Source organism: Eubalaena glacialis, chromosome 2 (assembly GCF_028564815.1).
Source record: "Eubalaena glacialis isolate mEubGla1 chromosome 2, mEubGla1.1.hap2.+ XY, whole genome shotgun sequence".
Taxonomy (NCBI): domain Eukaryota; kingdom Metazoa; phylum Chordata; class Mammalia; order Artiodactyla; family Balaenidae; genus Eubalaena; species Eubalaena glacialis.
In genome coordinates, this window is record NC_083717.1 from 71,626,443 (window position 1) to 71,642,464 (window position 16,022).

General features: G+C 37.3%; 1 protein-coding gene across 7 annotated transcripts in view; it reads left to right on the forward strand.

Annotated features, from left to right (window-relative positions):
- The window catches only part of CSNK1G1 (casein kinase 1 gamma 1), a 199,031-nt gene that overhangs the window by 52,101 nt on the left and 130,908 nt on the right, over positions 1 to 16,022 (forward strand). For 6 of the 7 annotated variants that reach the window (XR_009699385.1, XR_009699384.1, XM_061180205.1 and 3 more), the window contains exon 2: positions 10,339 to 10,387. The exons of the other annotated variant lie outside the window; for it this stretch is intronic. Coding sequence is in view for 1 of the 6 variants with exons in the window: in XM_061180209.1 (XP_061036192.1) it covers positions 10,384 to 10,387 (4 nt within the window). In the remaining 5 variants the exon portion in view is untranslated. The remainder of the gene's footprint in view (positions 1 to 10,338; positions 10,388 to 16,022) is intronic. 7 annotated transcript variants of the gene reach the window in all.

Consider the following 16,022-nt stretch of genomic DNA (forward strand, 5'->3'; position numbering starts at 1 on the left):
CACAACATAGACAAAAATAAATAAATAAATAAATACATTTAAAAAAGAAAAATTTTTTTTTGGGTAACTTGACTAGATGATTTTCCATAGGACAGGAGTCAGTTAAGTACCCTCACTAACAAGTTCATTGGTTATAGATCTTTTATAGTTTGTTATATGTGTATCAATTATTCTTAAACTTCTGTTTTCATCTTGAAAAATTATTTTTAAAATGTATCAGTTAAGGCATATATGCCATATCCAATACCTAATAGTCAGCTATTTAGTAGAGTTTTGTATAGGAATGTCTTTTTAAGTCAGAGATCGCAAGGCAACATGCTTTACACCTTTTTTTTGGCACATCCACAAAATGAAGAGGATAGCTTTGGTCATTCAGTTTCCGCAGTATCTGTTCTACTTATTAGCCATTCTGGAATTCTTTACTCAACTAAACCTGAAAAGAAATTTTGTTTTTAGTCTCATCTTTTATCTGATATCTTCTGTTCTGTTGAAAGTATTTATGGCTGTTTAGTTCAAGATACAGTATTAAATGAGGGAAATGTGATAATTTCCATCGCAGTTGAACAGATCTTTTTGTTCAAGTACAGACTGTCTTACTCTTTTTGTTGTAAGTACAGACTACAACACATATCCCAACTAGCTTCTGCATGCTCCTTGACACTGACCATAAGGAGAACTGGACCACTCTTTCATAGACCCTGGATAAATCCTATTCAAAGTATAATTTCCTATAAATGTAGAGTTTTTATAAAGGAAGAACTTCAGATTATTAGCTCTTGCCCCAAGAAGCATAGGAAAAGATGAGGCAGTATTTATATGAATAATAATAATAATTTAACCTATTTTAAACTGTGTGTGTAAGAAGTTTTAAGTTACTATTACAGGGACATGTAAGCATTGTTCTTAATGTGGTCATTGAGTGAGGGACATAATTATTTTAATTAATTATTCATCAGTCAGAAAAAGTATTTTCATAAGACCCTTACATGTCTTCTGAAAGCATCATAGGTCACAAATTGAAAATTTCTGTGAAACTTTGCTTCTCACTAGTTATTTTCCCTTGGGAAATTAATTATCTAATTAATTTTCCCTTTGGTTTCCTGTGATAGAGGGATGACCTGTCTTGTGATGGGAGAAGGGGCTAAAAGGAGGGAATTAAACCAATGATTGATTTATTGTTTTAGCTGTTCAAATAGCTAGGTTGTATAAATTCTGAAGCTCATAATTTCATATAATGTTTTTCCTTTAAAACTCTTATAACACAGATGAGTAAAAGTTCAATCGATTAGAACAGAGAAAGTCTAGAATGCCTGGATTTAGGCAGCAGGATTGACTTCTGTTTAATTGAAGATTATGAAGAACTTCTAAACTTTTCAAAACTTGTTTTATTTTGAACATTTACTGTGCTTAAAGAACTATGGGGCATGATGAAGAAGAAATGGGTTTTTGCTCTTAAGAGGCTTACAGTATATTAGGGTAACTAGACTTGTATTATGGTCGTTCTTTTTTTCTTGATCATTAAAAATACAAAACTGATATCCTTAATATTGTAGGGAATAGAATGGGCTCTTTCTATGTCAATAGAACCTGTGGCTATTATAAGTGTTTTACTCTCTGTAAGAAGCATATTCAGATAAGTATTGAGTGCAGGTTGCATTTATGCTGATTCCAGTAGACTTCCTGGCCTTAAATAAGAAAGAAAGGAAGAAAAAAAGGAAGTGTGTAGAGTGTTGTTGATGGATTTTGTGTAAGTTGTGATTTTTGTTGTTTTATAATTTCTTTGTAATTAGAATAGTGAAATGGAAGGAAAGGATCTAGTAAATTGAGGGTACTTATTAAGTAAATTTCAGTTAATTGGAAACAGTCAATTCAGTTAAACATTTATTCATTCTACTCTGTTTTGGCACAGTGCTTGACACTGCAGGTACATAAGACAGCAGTTCCTGGTTCCATAGAGTTCCACAGTCTAGTTTAGTAGACAGGTAAAAAATAGCCACAATTAATTGGTGTAGCAACAAATGAATGTATGAACTAAGGATATTATTATTCATTTATGTGTCATAAACTTATTGAGCAACTACTCTGTGTTCAGTTCAGTGTTGGCACTGTGAGTACAATGACAAACAAGAAAGATTTGCTCCTCCATTGAAGGAGCTTACAGGCAGGTTTTATTTTGTCCCTATCCTTAAGGTTTTGAAATGAAGTAAGTAAAACAAGACAGGAAACAGCAGGAGTAAGTTGACTCTCTACACTGGAAGAACTCAAATCAGAATGTAGTTTGTGTGACAATCTAATATTCCCTTGATCAACTGAAAAGGTTGAAATTCTCATTTCCCCCATCAATATTGGAGGGACTCTCTACTATTTAGCTTGTGATAGGGTGTTTTTTATAAAGTATAATTAGATGAAAAGTTACTTTAAAGCTTTAAAAATTCAACCACGAAGTAAATATTTATGGAGGAAACATACTAGCTCTTTGGAAGGTAGATAGGGGTGAGGCAGTCAATGGAAAGAACTCAATCCGATAATTATTTGGGACTGTCATCAAGGCTGCCTATTGGTGTTCTGTAGCCTCTTATGCTGATTGTTCCTGTGTTACTAAACTGCACTTATCAAAGCCCTTATTTTAAAAAATAAATAAATAATTGCAAGAAAAATGACGATTCAGGACCTTTGTGACTTTATGCCAATGAGAGGTGTTTGTGGCTCTTCATTACTGGCTTCATTGTGACAGTTTTAGTGTTTATGTTTCTTGAACAGAAAAGAAAAGCTAATCTGCTCAGTGAAAATTATTATGTTTTTGTATTTTAGCATAACTTGGCTTGAAAAAAGTTTTAGTGTGATAGAAAAAGAAAATCCTTTCACCAGATACTGAAAGATATTTTTTCTATTAGCCTCTGCTGGTTTATACTTCTCATACAGGGTGTGTTCTAAAATAGTAGTAGATAGAAGTATTTGAAACAAATGTTTGTTTTCTTTGTAGATTGTCTTAACAAAGCAGTTCTTGTAAAATAAGTCAATAATCTAAATCTCTGTATTAACAGAGAAAATAATAACAGAGGGAATCTGTGTATTAACAGAGGGAAATAATATTGTGATCTCTAGGTTTACCTTAAGCTAGAGAAAACCAGGTAATTGTAGGAATGAGCTTTTTGGTAAGCGTAATGCTGTCATCTGTTACAGTAGATAAAAGATTTCAGTAGCTCAGCCCTTGTTGATATCATTGCCCTAGTTTTAAGTTAAAAGTGTCTCTTTCCAGCTACTTGAATGAGATGCTCTTAGAAAATAGTACTCCTTGTGTTTTACTCCTGAGATGTACATGCTAGGATTTCTTTATTCCTTCTTCCCAAGTAACTTTAGCTCGTGTTTAAGCTGAGTATGTAATCTCTGAAAATAAAGATGAATTTCCTGGTCCTATAATAGCTATTATATTAAGATTTATTTATTTTTTAATATAAATTTATTTTATTTATTTATTTTTGGCTGCGTTGGGTCTTTGTTGCTGCGTGCGGGCTTTCTCTAGTCACGGTGAGTGGGGGCTACTCTTCATTGCAGTGTGTGGGCTTCTCTTTGCATTGGCTTCTCTTTTTGTGGAGCACAGGCTCTAGGCATGTGGGCTTCAGTAGTTGTGGCACACGGGCTCAGTAGTTGTGGCTCGCGGGCTCTAGAGCGCAGGCTCAGTAGTTGTGGCTCATGGGCTTAGTTGCCCCGTGGCATGTGGGACCTTCCTGGGCCAGGGCTCGAACCCATGTCCCCTGCATTGGCAGGCGGATTCTTAACCACTGCGCCACCAGGGAAGTCTTATATTAAGATTTAAAAGTTTGGGAAATTAGTATAAGTTGTGTTTATCAGATGAACTGATTTTAATGTGTATAAGTCAACATGTTTATCAGTTGATAAGTTTTATATGTTTTCAAAATTAAGCATAAAAGTATAATCTCTTTTATGACATTAAAAGTACTTTCCTTTTGCAATCTGTATCTTAAAACACAGTAAAATTAACTGAAAACCAAGGTGCAGCTGTTTTCTTTCATGTGAATGAGGTGAGGTGTGATGTGATATGATGAGATATGATATGGTGTGGGTGAGAGCTTTGGAATCAGGCAAATCTGAGTTTAAGTTCTCTCTCTGCCATTTACTTTTTTTTTTTTTAAATAGAATTATAGTTGATTTACAAAGTTGTGTTACTTTCAAGTGTACAGCAGAGTGATTCAGTTATATATATATGTATATTCTTTTTCAGATTCTTTCCCATTACAGGTTATTACAAGATATTGTTTTGTTTTGTTTTTATTTTTTGGCCATGCCACACGGCATGTGGGATCTTAGTTCCCCAACCAGGGACCAAAACCGTGCCCCCTGCATTAGAAGTGTGGAGTCTTAACCACTGGACCACCAGGAAAGTCCCAGGTTATTACAAGATATTGAAAGTAGTTCCCTGTGCTATACAGTAGGTCCTTGTGGTCCTTTTTGTTTATCTATTTTATATACAGTAGTGTGTCTGTTTATCCCAAACTCCTAAATTATCCCTCCCCCCTCTTTCTCCTTTGGTAACCGTAGTTTGTTTTCTATGTCTGTGAGTCTATTTCTGTGTTGTAAATAAGTTCGTTTGTATCTTTTTTTAGATTCCATGTGTAAGTGATATATGATATTTGTCTTCCACCGTCTGGCTTACTTCACTTAGTATGATGATCTCTAGGTCTAGCCATGCTGGTGCAAGTGGCATTGTTTCATTCTTTTTCATGGCTGTGTAATATTCCATTGTGTGTGTGTGTGTGTGTGTGTGTGTGTGTGTGTGTGTGTGTGTGTGTGTGTACATATATCATGTCTTCTTTATCCATTCATCTGTCGATGGACATTTAGGTTGCTTCCATGTCTTGACTGTTGTAAATAGTGCTGCTGTAACAGTGGGGTGTATATATCTTTTCGAATTAGAGTTTTTGTCTTTTCCAGATATATGCCCAGGAGTAAGATTGGTGGATCACATGGTAACTCTTAGTTTTTTAAGGAACCTCCATACTGTTCTCCATAGTGGTGGCACCAATTTACATTCCCACCAACAGTGTAGGTGGGTTCCCTTTTCTCCATACCCTCTCCAACATTTATTATTTGTAGGCATTTTTTTTTTTTTGGCTACACCCCACAGCTTGTGGGATCCTAGTTCCCTGACCAGGGATTGAACTCGGGCCCTCCACAGTGGTTGGAATTCCCATATTATTTGTAGACTTTTTGATGATGGCAATTCTGACTGGTGTGAGGTGATACCTCAGTGTAGTTATGATTTGCATTTCTCTAATAATTAGTGATATTGAACATCTTTTCATGCGCCTGTTGGCCATCTGTATGTCTTCTTTGGAAAAATGTCTATTTAGGTCTTTCTTTGCCATTTCTTAGCTGTAGTAGTGTTAGGCAAATTAGTTAACATCTCTAAACTTTATTTCTCCCATGCGTAAAGTGAGAATAATAATACCTATCCCATAGGATAGTTGTTAAATATGATAACCCAGGTGAAGTGTCTTGTATAGTACCTAGTACGCAGTAGGCAGTCAAAAGATGCTCTTATTACTGTAAAAAATTCAGAGCTATGAACTAAACCCTAAAGTTATGATAGTTAAAGGTAGCTGTAATTATGGAGCTTTAGAAACCTTTATTTAAAGTAGTTGTGAGTCTAGTGCTCCCCAATGTTAATTAATTTTTCATACAAATGGTTAGATAATCTTCTGTGATTTTAGGACTGTAGAGTTTTTCTTGGTCCGCGGTAACTCACCTCGGTAATGTGAGAATAATGTAATGCTAATAGCTGTCAAGTTGTGTGAATTGTCTTTTAGGCTTGAACTCCCCACTTTGACCTCCTCCAGTTAATGGAATTCCGTTATCTTTCCTTACTGAAAATAATGAAAGATGAAGCTTAAGGCTAAACATATACAGTTGTAAAATTCAAATAGAAGCCTCTTGTACTGTGCTGCTTCTGAGTTATATAACGTAACTAGAGCCATATCCCAGTGAAGGTAAAATATTACTGAAGACCACTTGAATTTATGTTGTTCCATTATCCTTAAAATAAATACTTTTATTTTATTACAACTTAGCTGTAGAGAATGATTACAGGAAAAACAGTGTCCACTGTTCCAGATATCGCAAAAATTGGAAGGCCCAAAGGGGTTTTGTATTAAATTTTGTACTAATCAAGTTCTTATGGTTCACATACTTTTATATGTTCAAAAGTTACCCTACCTAAGACATTACAGAGCACTGGGCTGTATAAAAATAAAATTTACCTTACACATTAATTCAGCAGCATCCTCTTGACAAAACTCCCATGTATTTATACATGAAAATGTGCTCATATTTCCTAAAAGAATAAATTTGCAATAATCCTTGCGATAATCTACATTTGTTGCAAGTTAGTGATGAATGTTAAGAACCATTGAAGAACTTGGATAGGGTTCATTTATAATCTCAGCCTACAACAATATGCTGTCTTAGGGCAACCGTACACATCTCTTCATATAGGCTTTGGTAATCAGTATGGTGTTTATAAAAGCACAGTGGTCACGGGCTGTTGAGTGAGGCTGTCAGATATCCTAGCTCCACTGCTTTCTAGTTTTGTGGTCTTAGACACCTTGCTTGGTTTCCTCATCTGTGAAATGAGGGTGATAGTAGAAAATATTACTATCTCATAGGTTGTGGAAGAATTTAATGAATTAATATACATTTAAAGCACTTGAAGAGTGTCTGGCACATAAAGGGCCCAGTAAATTTTAGATGTTATAGTTGTCACTGTTCTGCAGTGTGACAGATGTGAACTTTTTCGAGTTTTTCATTATGTTCTATGAAGTGTATACAGAGAATAATAAAATCTATGGGGAAAGAGTGGCTATGTATTAAAAGTACTAGATGGAATCTTCCTTTTGCATTACCATGTAGGCTATAAAATGAGAGAATAAGCAGATAAAGGCCCTTTGAAGGAAAAGAGAGGAGTAAATATAACTTTAAACATTCTAATCAGAAGGGTGAAGTTGCTTATTTGTTTAGCCAGTGATTAACAAACAATTCTTTGAGACTGGACAAAAGTTGAATAAAAATAGGATAGTATTTGTATATAATGCCATTGCAGATTTTCAACAGCAGCCCTTCAAAGTTACAAATAAATACAGTGGAGCAGTGAAGATTCATTCATGACAAAAGCAAGAAGAAGATAAAAGTGTAATGCATTTTATATTGCTGTGATTAGAGTGGAGCCCTATCTTAAACCTGAGAGTAACTGAGTTTAAAAACTTGATGTATCATGTGAGAGTATAGTACGTGACTGAGATGAAAAAGGCTTAGCTGTTGGCACCTTTGGGAGGAAAAAAAAAACAAAACAGATTTCTTTGTGGCTACTTGATGCATAAAACTGAGAAAGAGAAATCCGAAATACGGGAACATTCATGTTATAAGCCTTTATGCTCCATCCACGAGAGGAGAAAAACATGTTACAGAAAAACGTTTACTACTTAGGGTAATTAAGGTGAGAAAATGGAATAAAAATACAATGAAATGTTACATAGGATCTACTTAGAGCCCAGCAGGCACTCCTGTGAGACCTGTTACTGCCTTATATGGCTTATCAATAAGTTAGGGGAAATACAGGTAGAGAATTCAGGCTTTATGTATAGCATCATTACAACCCCAACTCACCCTCCTTCTTCCCCATCCTATTGGCTGTTTTTCTTGCTCAAGGGAATTTTAATGATATTATTTTATAATGAAAAAACTTTACCAATATTAGTGTTAAGTCTTTGACTAGGTGCTTTGAAATGAAATTTGCAGTGTCCGTGGCCTTAACCTAGCTCACTATCAGAGATAGCTATATGTGTCATCAGACAAGGGACTTATGGTGATTTTATTTGATGTGTTGTAGACTTTTTCCTTTATAAACCCATCTGTTCATCATATAAATGTTTGCATTGTCTAATGTGGAATAACTTTATTTTGAATGCTGCTCATTTCCTTAGAATAATACATTATATTCTTCTCATTTAGATCTGAAATTAAGAAATGGGAATTTTGCCTTGTATAAGAAATGGAAAATGAATTAAATTTGTCTAGTTAATGATACTATAATATTCTGAACTTCTCTGTTGAAAGCACTGTCATTATTTCAGCCTCTCACTTTTCATATTTAGTCTTGTTTTTGTTGCTAGAGTGAACAAGGTACTTTTTAGTTAAACATGGTACTTTTTTCTTGTTTTGTGAGTTCTCCTCCTTGTTTTAGGCAACATAGATTATTTAAGCTGAAGGCTTTAAAAGCTGTGTTTCATTTTAACAATTTTATACCAGAGGCTACAAACTGGTATCTCAGACATTATGGGATATTTTATTGTAATTTCAGTGTTTAGCAACTCATGAAAAATCAGAGCTGGCAGCACTGGACCTGTATTCTTGTATGGCAAGACTCAGCAGGAGCTGAGAGGTAGCTGTGCTTTAGATGGGATGCCCACTATTCACTTAACCACCATACGCCTTTGCAGTGGTCATCACTCTTTACATTAGATATCCAGTCCAGCATTGCACTTTCTGCATCAATGAGTTTGTTTTGTGCCTGTTTCAGTGGAATTATCTTGAGACTCATAAAAAGCCCTGGTCTACTTAGGCCAGGGCTTACAGTTTTGTTGTGTTTGGTTTTTTTTAAAGTCTTTAGACAAGCAGTATTTTCCTTTTATGATTTTTATTCATTCAAGGGAAAGGTGTTATATTTTATATATTCCTATAACATGAATACAAGGAGGTAAGCATGATAAATTAAGCTAACTTCGAAAAAAAACTTACAATAGTTTAAAATCCAAACAAGTATTTCTTTCTTAAAGTAATCACCTCAAGAGGCCAATTCTAAAAGTGCTACTCAAAACATTTTTGTAAAAAAATGGTGGTATATTTGTTTTAAATATTCTCAGGGATATCAGTTTTTTACCCTTGAAGAGTAGATGTATTTCAGTAATACTTGAAAGGTATATATCAATATAATTTGACAAGAAAATTGAACGTGACAAATTTTATGAAGTAGCAAGAAGTTAGTAAACTCAAAGTCTAATGGGTGGCTATCTGGATAAAACCAGATTTTATCCACCTTCATAGTACATTTGAACATTTGTTCAAAGTAAATAGTTCTCCAGGAAATAAGATATTATAAATATAGGTTTATACCCATTATCCCTCAACCGTAACCATCCCTTTCCCCCCCCCCAAAAAATAGAATATAGTGAATTAGCAATAACAAAAAATAATACTAAAGCAAAAATAATGTAGAAAACTTCATCAGGGTGATGAAAACAGATAACAGACCTAATTTAATGCCATAGATTTAAAGGACTGTCTTCCAGAAACAATATATTTTGGATCAGATTGAAAGAAATTCAGCTGAAATTATCCTTTCCAAGAGGATAATACACTATTGTCAGAACCACATGACATTTGAAAACCCTTACTAATATATCACAGGAGGAAGAAAGTTAGGTACATGGTTCATTGTGTCTTAAGGCCACAACAGCAAAGTGATAAAGAAACTATATACAATTTAGTCATATTATTTGTAAAAATATTTATATAAATACATTTTTTCCCTCCTCTGTGATAAAAGCTTTTAATATCACAATTGGCTTACTTCTACATGAAGAAGTCTCCACCAAATTGACATGAACAAGATTTAGAGGTGAGGGCCAAGGCAGGAGAAATAGTCTTATAAGATCTTTTCCTCAGCTGTATAGCAGTTGCTTAAGCCCTAGTTCCCTGTCCATCCCTGTCAGGTAGTGAAATAAATGAACCAATTAGAGAAACTGATAAGTATTTATCAGGTAAACAAACTCAAGAAAAATCAATTGTAGCCACTAATTATAGGCTAAAGATAGATCCATTTTGATATCTCTCAGTTCAAAAATTATTTTTAAAACAGAGATATGCTTTAAATAGATGAATTGTATGGTATGTGAATTACATCTCAATGAAGCTGTTTTACTTTTTTTTTTTTTTTGGCCGCACCGCGAGGCTTGCAGGATGTTAGTTTCCCAACCAGGGATTGAACCCAGGCCACGGCAGTGAAAGCTCCAAGTCCTAACCACTGGACCGCCAGGGAATTCTCATCAATGAAGCTGTTAAGAAAAAGAAAACCCAAATCCCATGGAGAAATTTTGCCACAAAAAGAGGGCATAGATATAGTATTAAGTGATGAAGAACATCAGTGTGGGAAATAGAAGAAATTTTAAGTCACTCAAGGGAGGGAGAGTTAGGCTGGCTCCCTAGCAAAAAAATTTGTGGGCATACTTAAAAATCACCACACACTTTTGTTTTTTATTGTTTCAGGAGGACAGTTGTGAGGCCAGTGCACTTTTGACTCAATGGGGCTGAATGGGTGAGTAAGTGAGTGCAGCATCCTTTGGTAAGGGTGGCAGATGGGAGAGAGCGCAGGCTTTGGGCATGTGGCTGGCCTTGACTGTGTGACCTAGTCAGTGAATATGAACTCTGTGAGCTTCAGTTTCCTTGTCTATGGCAAGGAATATTTAAGTCCAGGTTAACTTCACTGAATAGGTCACACAGCACCCAGAGTCAGTCATTTTAAAAATGTAAATGTCTTTTATAAACCTAAATCCCTTTAAATATAAATGTCACTCCCCTCTTTTAAATGCTTAAATGGCTTCTCATTGCAGTATTGCGACCTATAAAATCTTGAATAATGGACTCCTGCTACCTCTTCACCTGTAATCCCCTGCCTTGCTGGTCTTCTTTTACCAAGAGCCTTTCTCTACAGCCCTTTTCTCTTTCTGGAGGCTCTGTTCCCAGCTCTTGACATGGTTGGCTCCTTCTCATCCTTGAGGACACTATTTAAATGTAGCTTCTAATAAAGGCCTTAATCACCCTCTTTCTAAACTCTCCCTTTTGACTTCCCATTATCTTCAGCAGGTCTTTGTTTTCTTTGTAACATGGCCCAAATTTGTAGTTCTTTTATTCATGTGGTTGTTTGTGATGCTCCCTGTAGACTATAAGCTCTGTGAGCACAAGAACTATATATATGTTGAGTTCACTGTTACATCCTCAGTGACTATCGTAGTTTTAGGCAACATAGGAGACACTCACTAAATGTTTGGTTGAATTAAGAACTCCACTTTGAATAAATATATGTGCTTGTACTTTTCCTTTTTGACAACTGGAAATGGTGCAGACTCCTTCAGTAATTGCCATAATTCCTTAAGATTCTTTTATTAGAAATAATATTTTAAAACACATATCTGTGTATCTTTTTTTTTTTTTTCCTTTGGCCACGCTGCTCGGCTTGCGGGATCTTAGTTCCCCGACCAGGGATCAAACCCATGTCCCGGCAGTGAAAGCACCAAGCCCTAACCACTGGTCCGCCAGGGAATTCCCTTTTTTTTTTTAAGACTTCATTTCTTAGAGCAGTTTTAGGTTCATGGCAAAATTAAGAGGAAGGTACAAAGATTTACCATATACCCCCTGCCTCCACACATGCATAGCCTCCCCCATCATCAATATCCTTCATCAGAGTGGTACCGGTGTTACAATTGAGGAACCTACAATGACACATCATAATTATCCAAAGCCTATAGTTTAAGCATCTGGTGTATTTCAAAATAGTTTATTTTTTCCTTCCCCTGCTGGAAGCACAAGGGGATTTTTTCCGTGCTGTACATTACATAGATTTGGACAAATGTGTAATGACATGTATCCACTGTTATAGTATCATACAGAGTAGTTTCACTGCCCTAAAAATCATCTGTGCTCCATGTATTCATCCCCCACCCTTCCCCCTGGTAACTACTGATCTTTTTTTTACTGTCTCCATAGTTTTGCCTTTTCCAGAATGTCACATAGTTGGAATCATACAGTATGTAGCATTTTCAGATTAGCTTCTTTCACTGACTAATATGCATTTAAGTTTCTTCTGTCTTTTTGTGGCTTGATAGCTCATTTCTTTTTAATGTTGAATAATATTCCATTATCTTGAGGTGCCACAGCTTATTTATCCATTCAACTTCTGAAGGACATTAGAGCCCTTAGCCTATTAATAATAGTTGTTTTAAATTCCTAGTCTGATAATTCCATCATTCTTGCCATGTCTGGTTCTGGTACTTGCTCTGTCTCTTCAAATTGTGTTTTTTGCCTTTTAGTATGCCTTGTAATTTTTCCTGGATAGCCAGACATGATGTACCTGGTAAAAGAAACTGCTGTAAATAGGCCTTTAGTAATAACGTGGTAAGGTGTAAGGGGAGGGGAAACATTCTGTAGTCGTTTGATTAAGTGTCAGTCTTTTAGTGAGCCTGTTCCTCTGGACTGTGAGCTTCACAAGTGTGTCTCAGTTTTTTTCTCCCTGCTTAGGTGGGGCAGGATGGCTAGAGTGGTTTGGAGTTTGGTATTTCCCTTCTATCATGTAGAAGGCTAGAGGGAGCTGGAGTTGAGTAGTTCCCTTCTCCCAGGTCAGTTAGGCTCTGACAAATACCCCAGCAGGTTAGGCTGTGATTAACTATTTTCTCCAGAGCGCAGGTCTCCTTAAAAACAGAGTCCTGGGCTTCCCTAGTGGCGCAGTGGTTAAGAATCTGCCTGCCAATGCAGGGGACATGGGTTCGAGCCCTGGTCCAGGAAGATCCCACATGCCGTGGAGCAACTAAGCCCATGCGCCACAACTACTGAGCCTGTGCTCTAGAGCCCGCGAGCCACAACTACTGAAGCCCTTGTGCCTAGAGCCCATGCTCCGCAATGAGAAGCCACCACAGTAAGAAGCCTGCGCACCGCAATGAAGAGTAGTCCCCGCTCGCTGCAACTAGAGAAAGCGCGTGTGCAGCAACGAAGACCCAACGCAGCCAAAAAAATAAAAATATATAAATAAAATAAATAAATTAAAAATAAGTAAAATTAAATTAAAAAAAAAAGAGTCCTCTGTAATATTTCAAAATAGTTCATTTTCCTCTCCCCCGGCTGGAAGCTCAAGGGGAGTTTTTTTCTTTTTTTTTTTTAAATTTTATTTATTTATTTATTTATGGCTGTGCTGGGTCTTCGTTTCTGTGCGAGGGCTTTCTCCAGTTGCGGCAAGCGGGGGCCACTCTTCATCGCGGTGCGCGGGCCTCTCACTAACGTGGCCTCTCTTGTTGCGGAGCACAGGCTGCAGACGCGCAGGCTCAGCAATTGTGGCTCACGGGCTCAGTTGCACCGCGGCATGTGGGATCCTCCCACACCAGGGCTCGAACCCGTGTCCCCTGCATTGGCAGGCAGACTCTCAACCACTGCGCCACCAGGGAAGCCCATCAAGGGGAATTTTTTTTCTCTGATATTTGCTGTGGGAACCTGGTTGAGCTCTTGGAGGCAAATGTCACAAAATTGTCCCTCCTATGATAGTGTCCCCTGGAACTTTTAACTCTTAGAGATGTCCACACTGAGCCTCCAGAAATTTGTCAGTTACAGTTCAGGTTTTCCTACCCCGGCACTGGTTCCTGCTGAGTATTCTGAGTCTCTACTCCAGTAAGCTGTGACTCCCTGTTTTCACCTGTCTCTCTCCAATCTTGGCATCAGTGGTTTGCCCTGTGTTCTCGCCTCTTGGATCCAAGAACTGTTGATTTTTCAGTTCCTTCAGTTTTTTACCTGTTAGAGTGGTGACTTCTAAGCTCTTTACATGTGGAACTGGAAATTGTAAGTCCCCTGTATATACTTTTCTTTTCCTTCCTCTCCTCTGCTTTCCTCTCTTTTTCTTTCTTTTATTTTTCTTTACTTTTCTCGTCTTTCCTTTTTCCTTTAAAACCAATTTAAATATTTTTTTCTCCAGTAAAAGATATGGTAAGTTTCAGGAATATCCCTTTTTTTGGTAGAAGGTGAATCAAATGGAGGGAAGTAAATTGGTGTCAAGGCTGAGAATAAAAATGCAGATTTCTGGCTTTAGTCTTCTACTTCACCAACTGTGTATCTATGTTAAATAGGCTGTTTTTGCATGGCTTAGAAAAATACATAGGAACTAAATAGTGATAATGCCAGAGAAGCTCCCAGATGACAATACTTAGAATTGGATTTAAAACAATACCAGTGTCTTGGTCATAAGTTTTTATTTTCTGATGCCGTCATATACCATCTAAGATGGGTAAAAATTTGGGTCATACGTTTCTAATGACCTGTGCCTTTTCTACAGTAACACATTGCATATAATTAAGATAGGATATAGTTGTCATGGTACTTGGGATTATTATATTTTTCTTTCTCTTCAGAATGATGTCAGGAATTATGATCTCTTAGATCAACCTGTTCAATCTGTTCTTTGGTTGAAAACCAAGATTGAGAACTCATTTATTCATTTATGTATTCCTTTATTCATTAAATATTTGAGAACCTACTATGCCAAGCCCTATGAATAAAATGGTGATGACACAGTTCCTACCTTCACAGAGCTACTTAGACAAGTGAAGAAGCAGTTACAGTCACTGTGGTTAGTGCTACTTGTGGATGCTAAAAGAGTGTATAAGAGGAGCCCAAAACACAGAATCGAGTCAAAGGAAAAGTTTTCCAGAGAGAGAGGCATTTAAAGTAAAAGCTAAAGAGGAGCATGAGTTAAGTAAGGAGCAGAGATACAAGGCGGGTCCAGGCCAAGGGTCCTTTGGTGAAAATGAAGTGAGTTTGGTGTTCATTAGCACATAACATAAGGGAATGATTAACTGAAATGAAGCTGTAGAGGTAAGCAAGTGCCAGGTCAGGAAGGACTGTAAGCCTTCCCAAAGGGCATTGGGAAGCTATTGAAGACCTTTGAGTTGGAGGATGACATGATCAGACTTGCATTTTTGAAAGTTCCCTCTGGCTACAGTGCTACACAATTGGTATGGAGAGGTAAGGGAGTTGAGAGGAGAAACCTGGAAGCCAGGTCAGTTAAGAGATTGTTTCATCCCTGTGGGAGAATGGTTTCTTTTCCAGAGTGATACTAATGAAGACTAAGAGAAGCTTATAGATTTGAGTGTTCTTTAAGAGCTAAAATTGACAGTTCCTCTGTGTCTTGTTTAGGTCACTGGGTAGATGGTTAGTTGTAGTGTTCATTGAGGTAAGAACCCAAGAGAAGAAAGTAGGTTGAGGTTTTCTTGGGGACAGAGGGGTGGTGGGAGAAGTGGGAGCCAAGAGAAGATGAGTTCAATTGGGACTATTGAAATTGAGGTGTCTGAATTTTCTATGTTGAGGTAGAAAAATTGAGTATACATATCTCAACTGAAGGAGTATATAGATCTCAACTGCAGGAGAAAGGTGTTAGGGGGAAATACAGATTAAGATTCATCAGCACATAAATGAACACGTGATAGGGATGCTTAGAACAATACAGCAGTGCCTGGGAACAGCGTCTTTTACATAATGGACACTTACTAAATATTTGTCAAATGACTGCATGACTAGAAGCCATGGGAGTGGTTTTGAGTGAGAAGAGAGAGAGCCTTGGGCCAGTATTGGGAGGAAATGAAACAGTTTAGGGACAGGCTGAGGAAGAAGGAGCAGTGAGAGAGAGGAAAATCTGGAGAGAGTGACAGCATGAATCCAGAGGGGAAATAATATTTTAAGAGCAAAAGATTGCCAGTGTCAGGAGAACAAGAAGATAAGGACTGAGAAGTGTTTCTTGGATTTGGCCTCAAGGATGTGGTTTTCTGAGGGAGGAGAAAGATGTCAATGGTTTGGAGGGATGGGATTAAAAACCCTATTGCGGCAAGTTCAGGAATGAGGAAATAGAAACAGTGAGTGAGGACAGCTCTTGCAGTTTGGTTGTGAAGGGCCTGTGGGGAGAGAGAGAATGGCTGCCAGACAGGAAATAGTGATCAAGGGATGGGTGTTAGATCTTGTGGGGTTTTTTTTTTTTTTTAATAAATTTGTTTATTTATTTATTTTTGGCTGTGTTGGGTCTTCGTTGCTGCGCGCGGGCTTTCTCTAGTTGCAGCGAGTGGGGGCTACTCTTCGTTGCGGTGCGCGGGCTTCTCCTTGTGGTGGCTTCTCTTGTTGTGGAGCACGGGCTGTAGGCGCGCAGG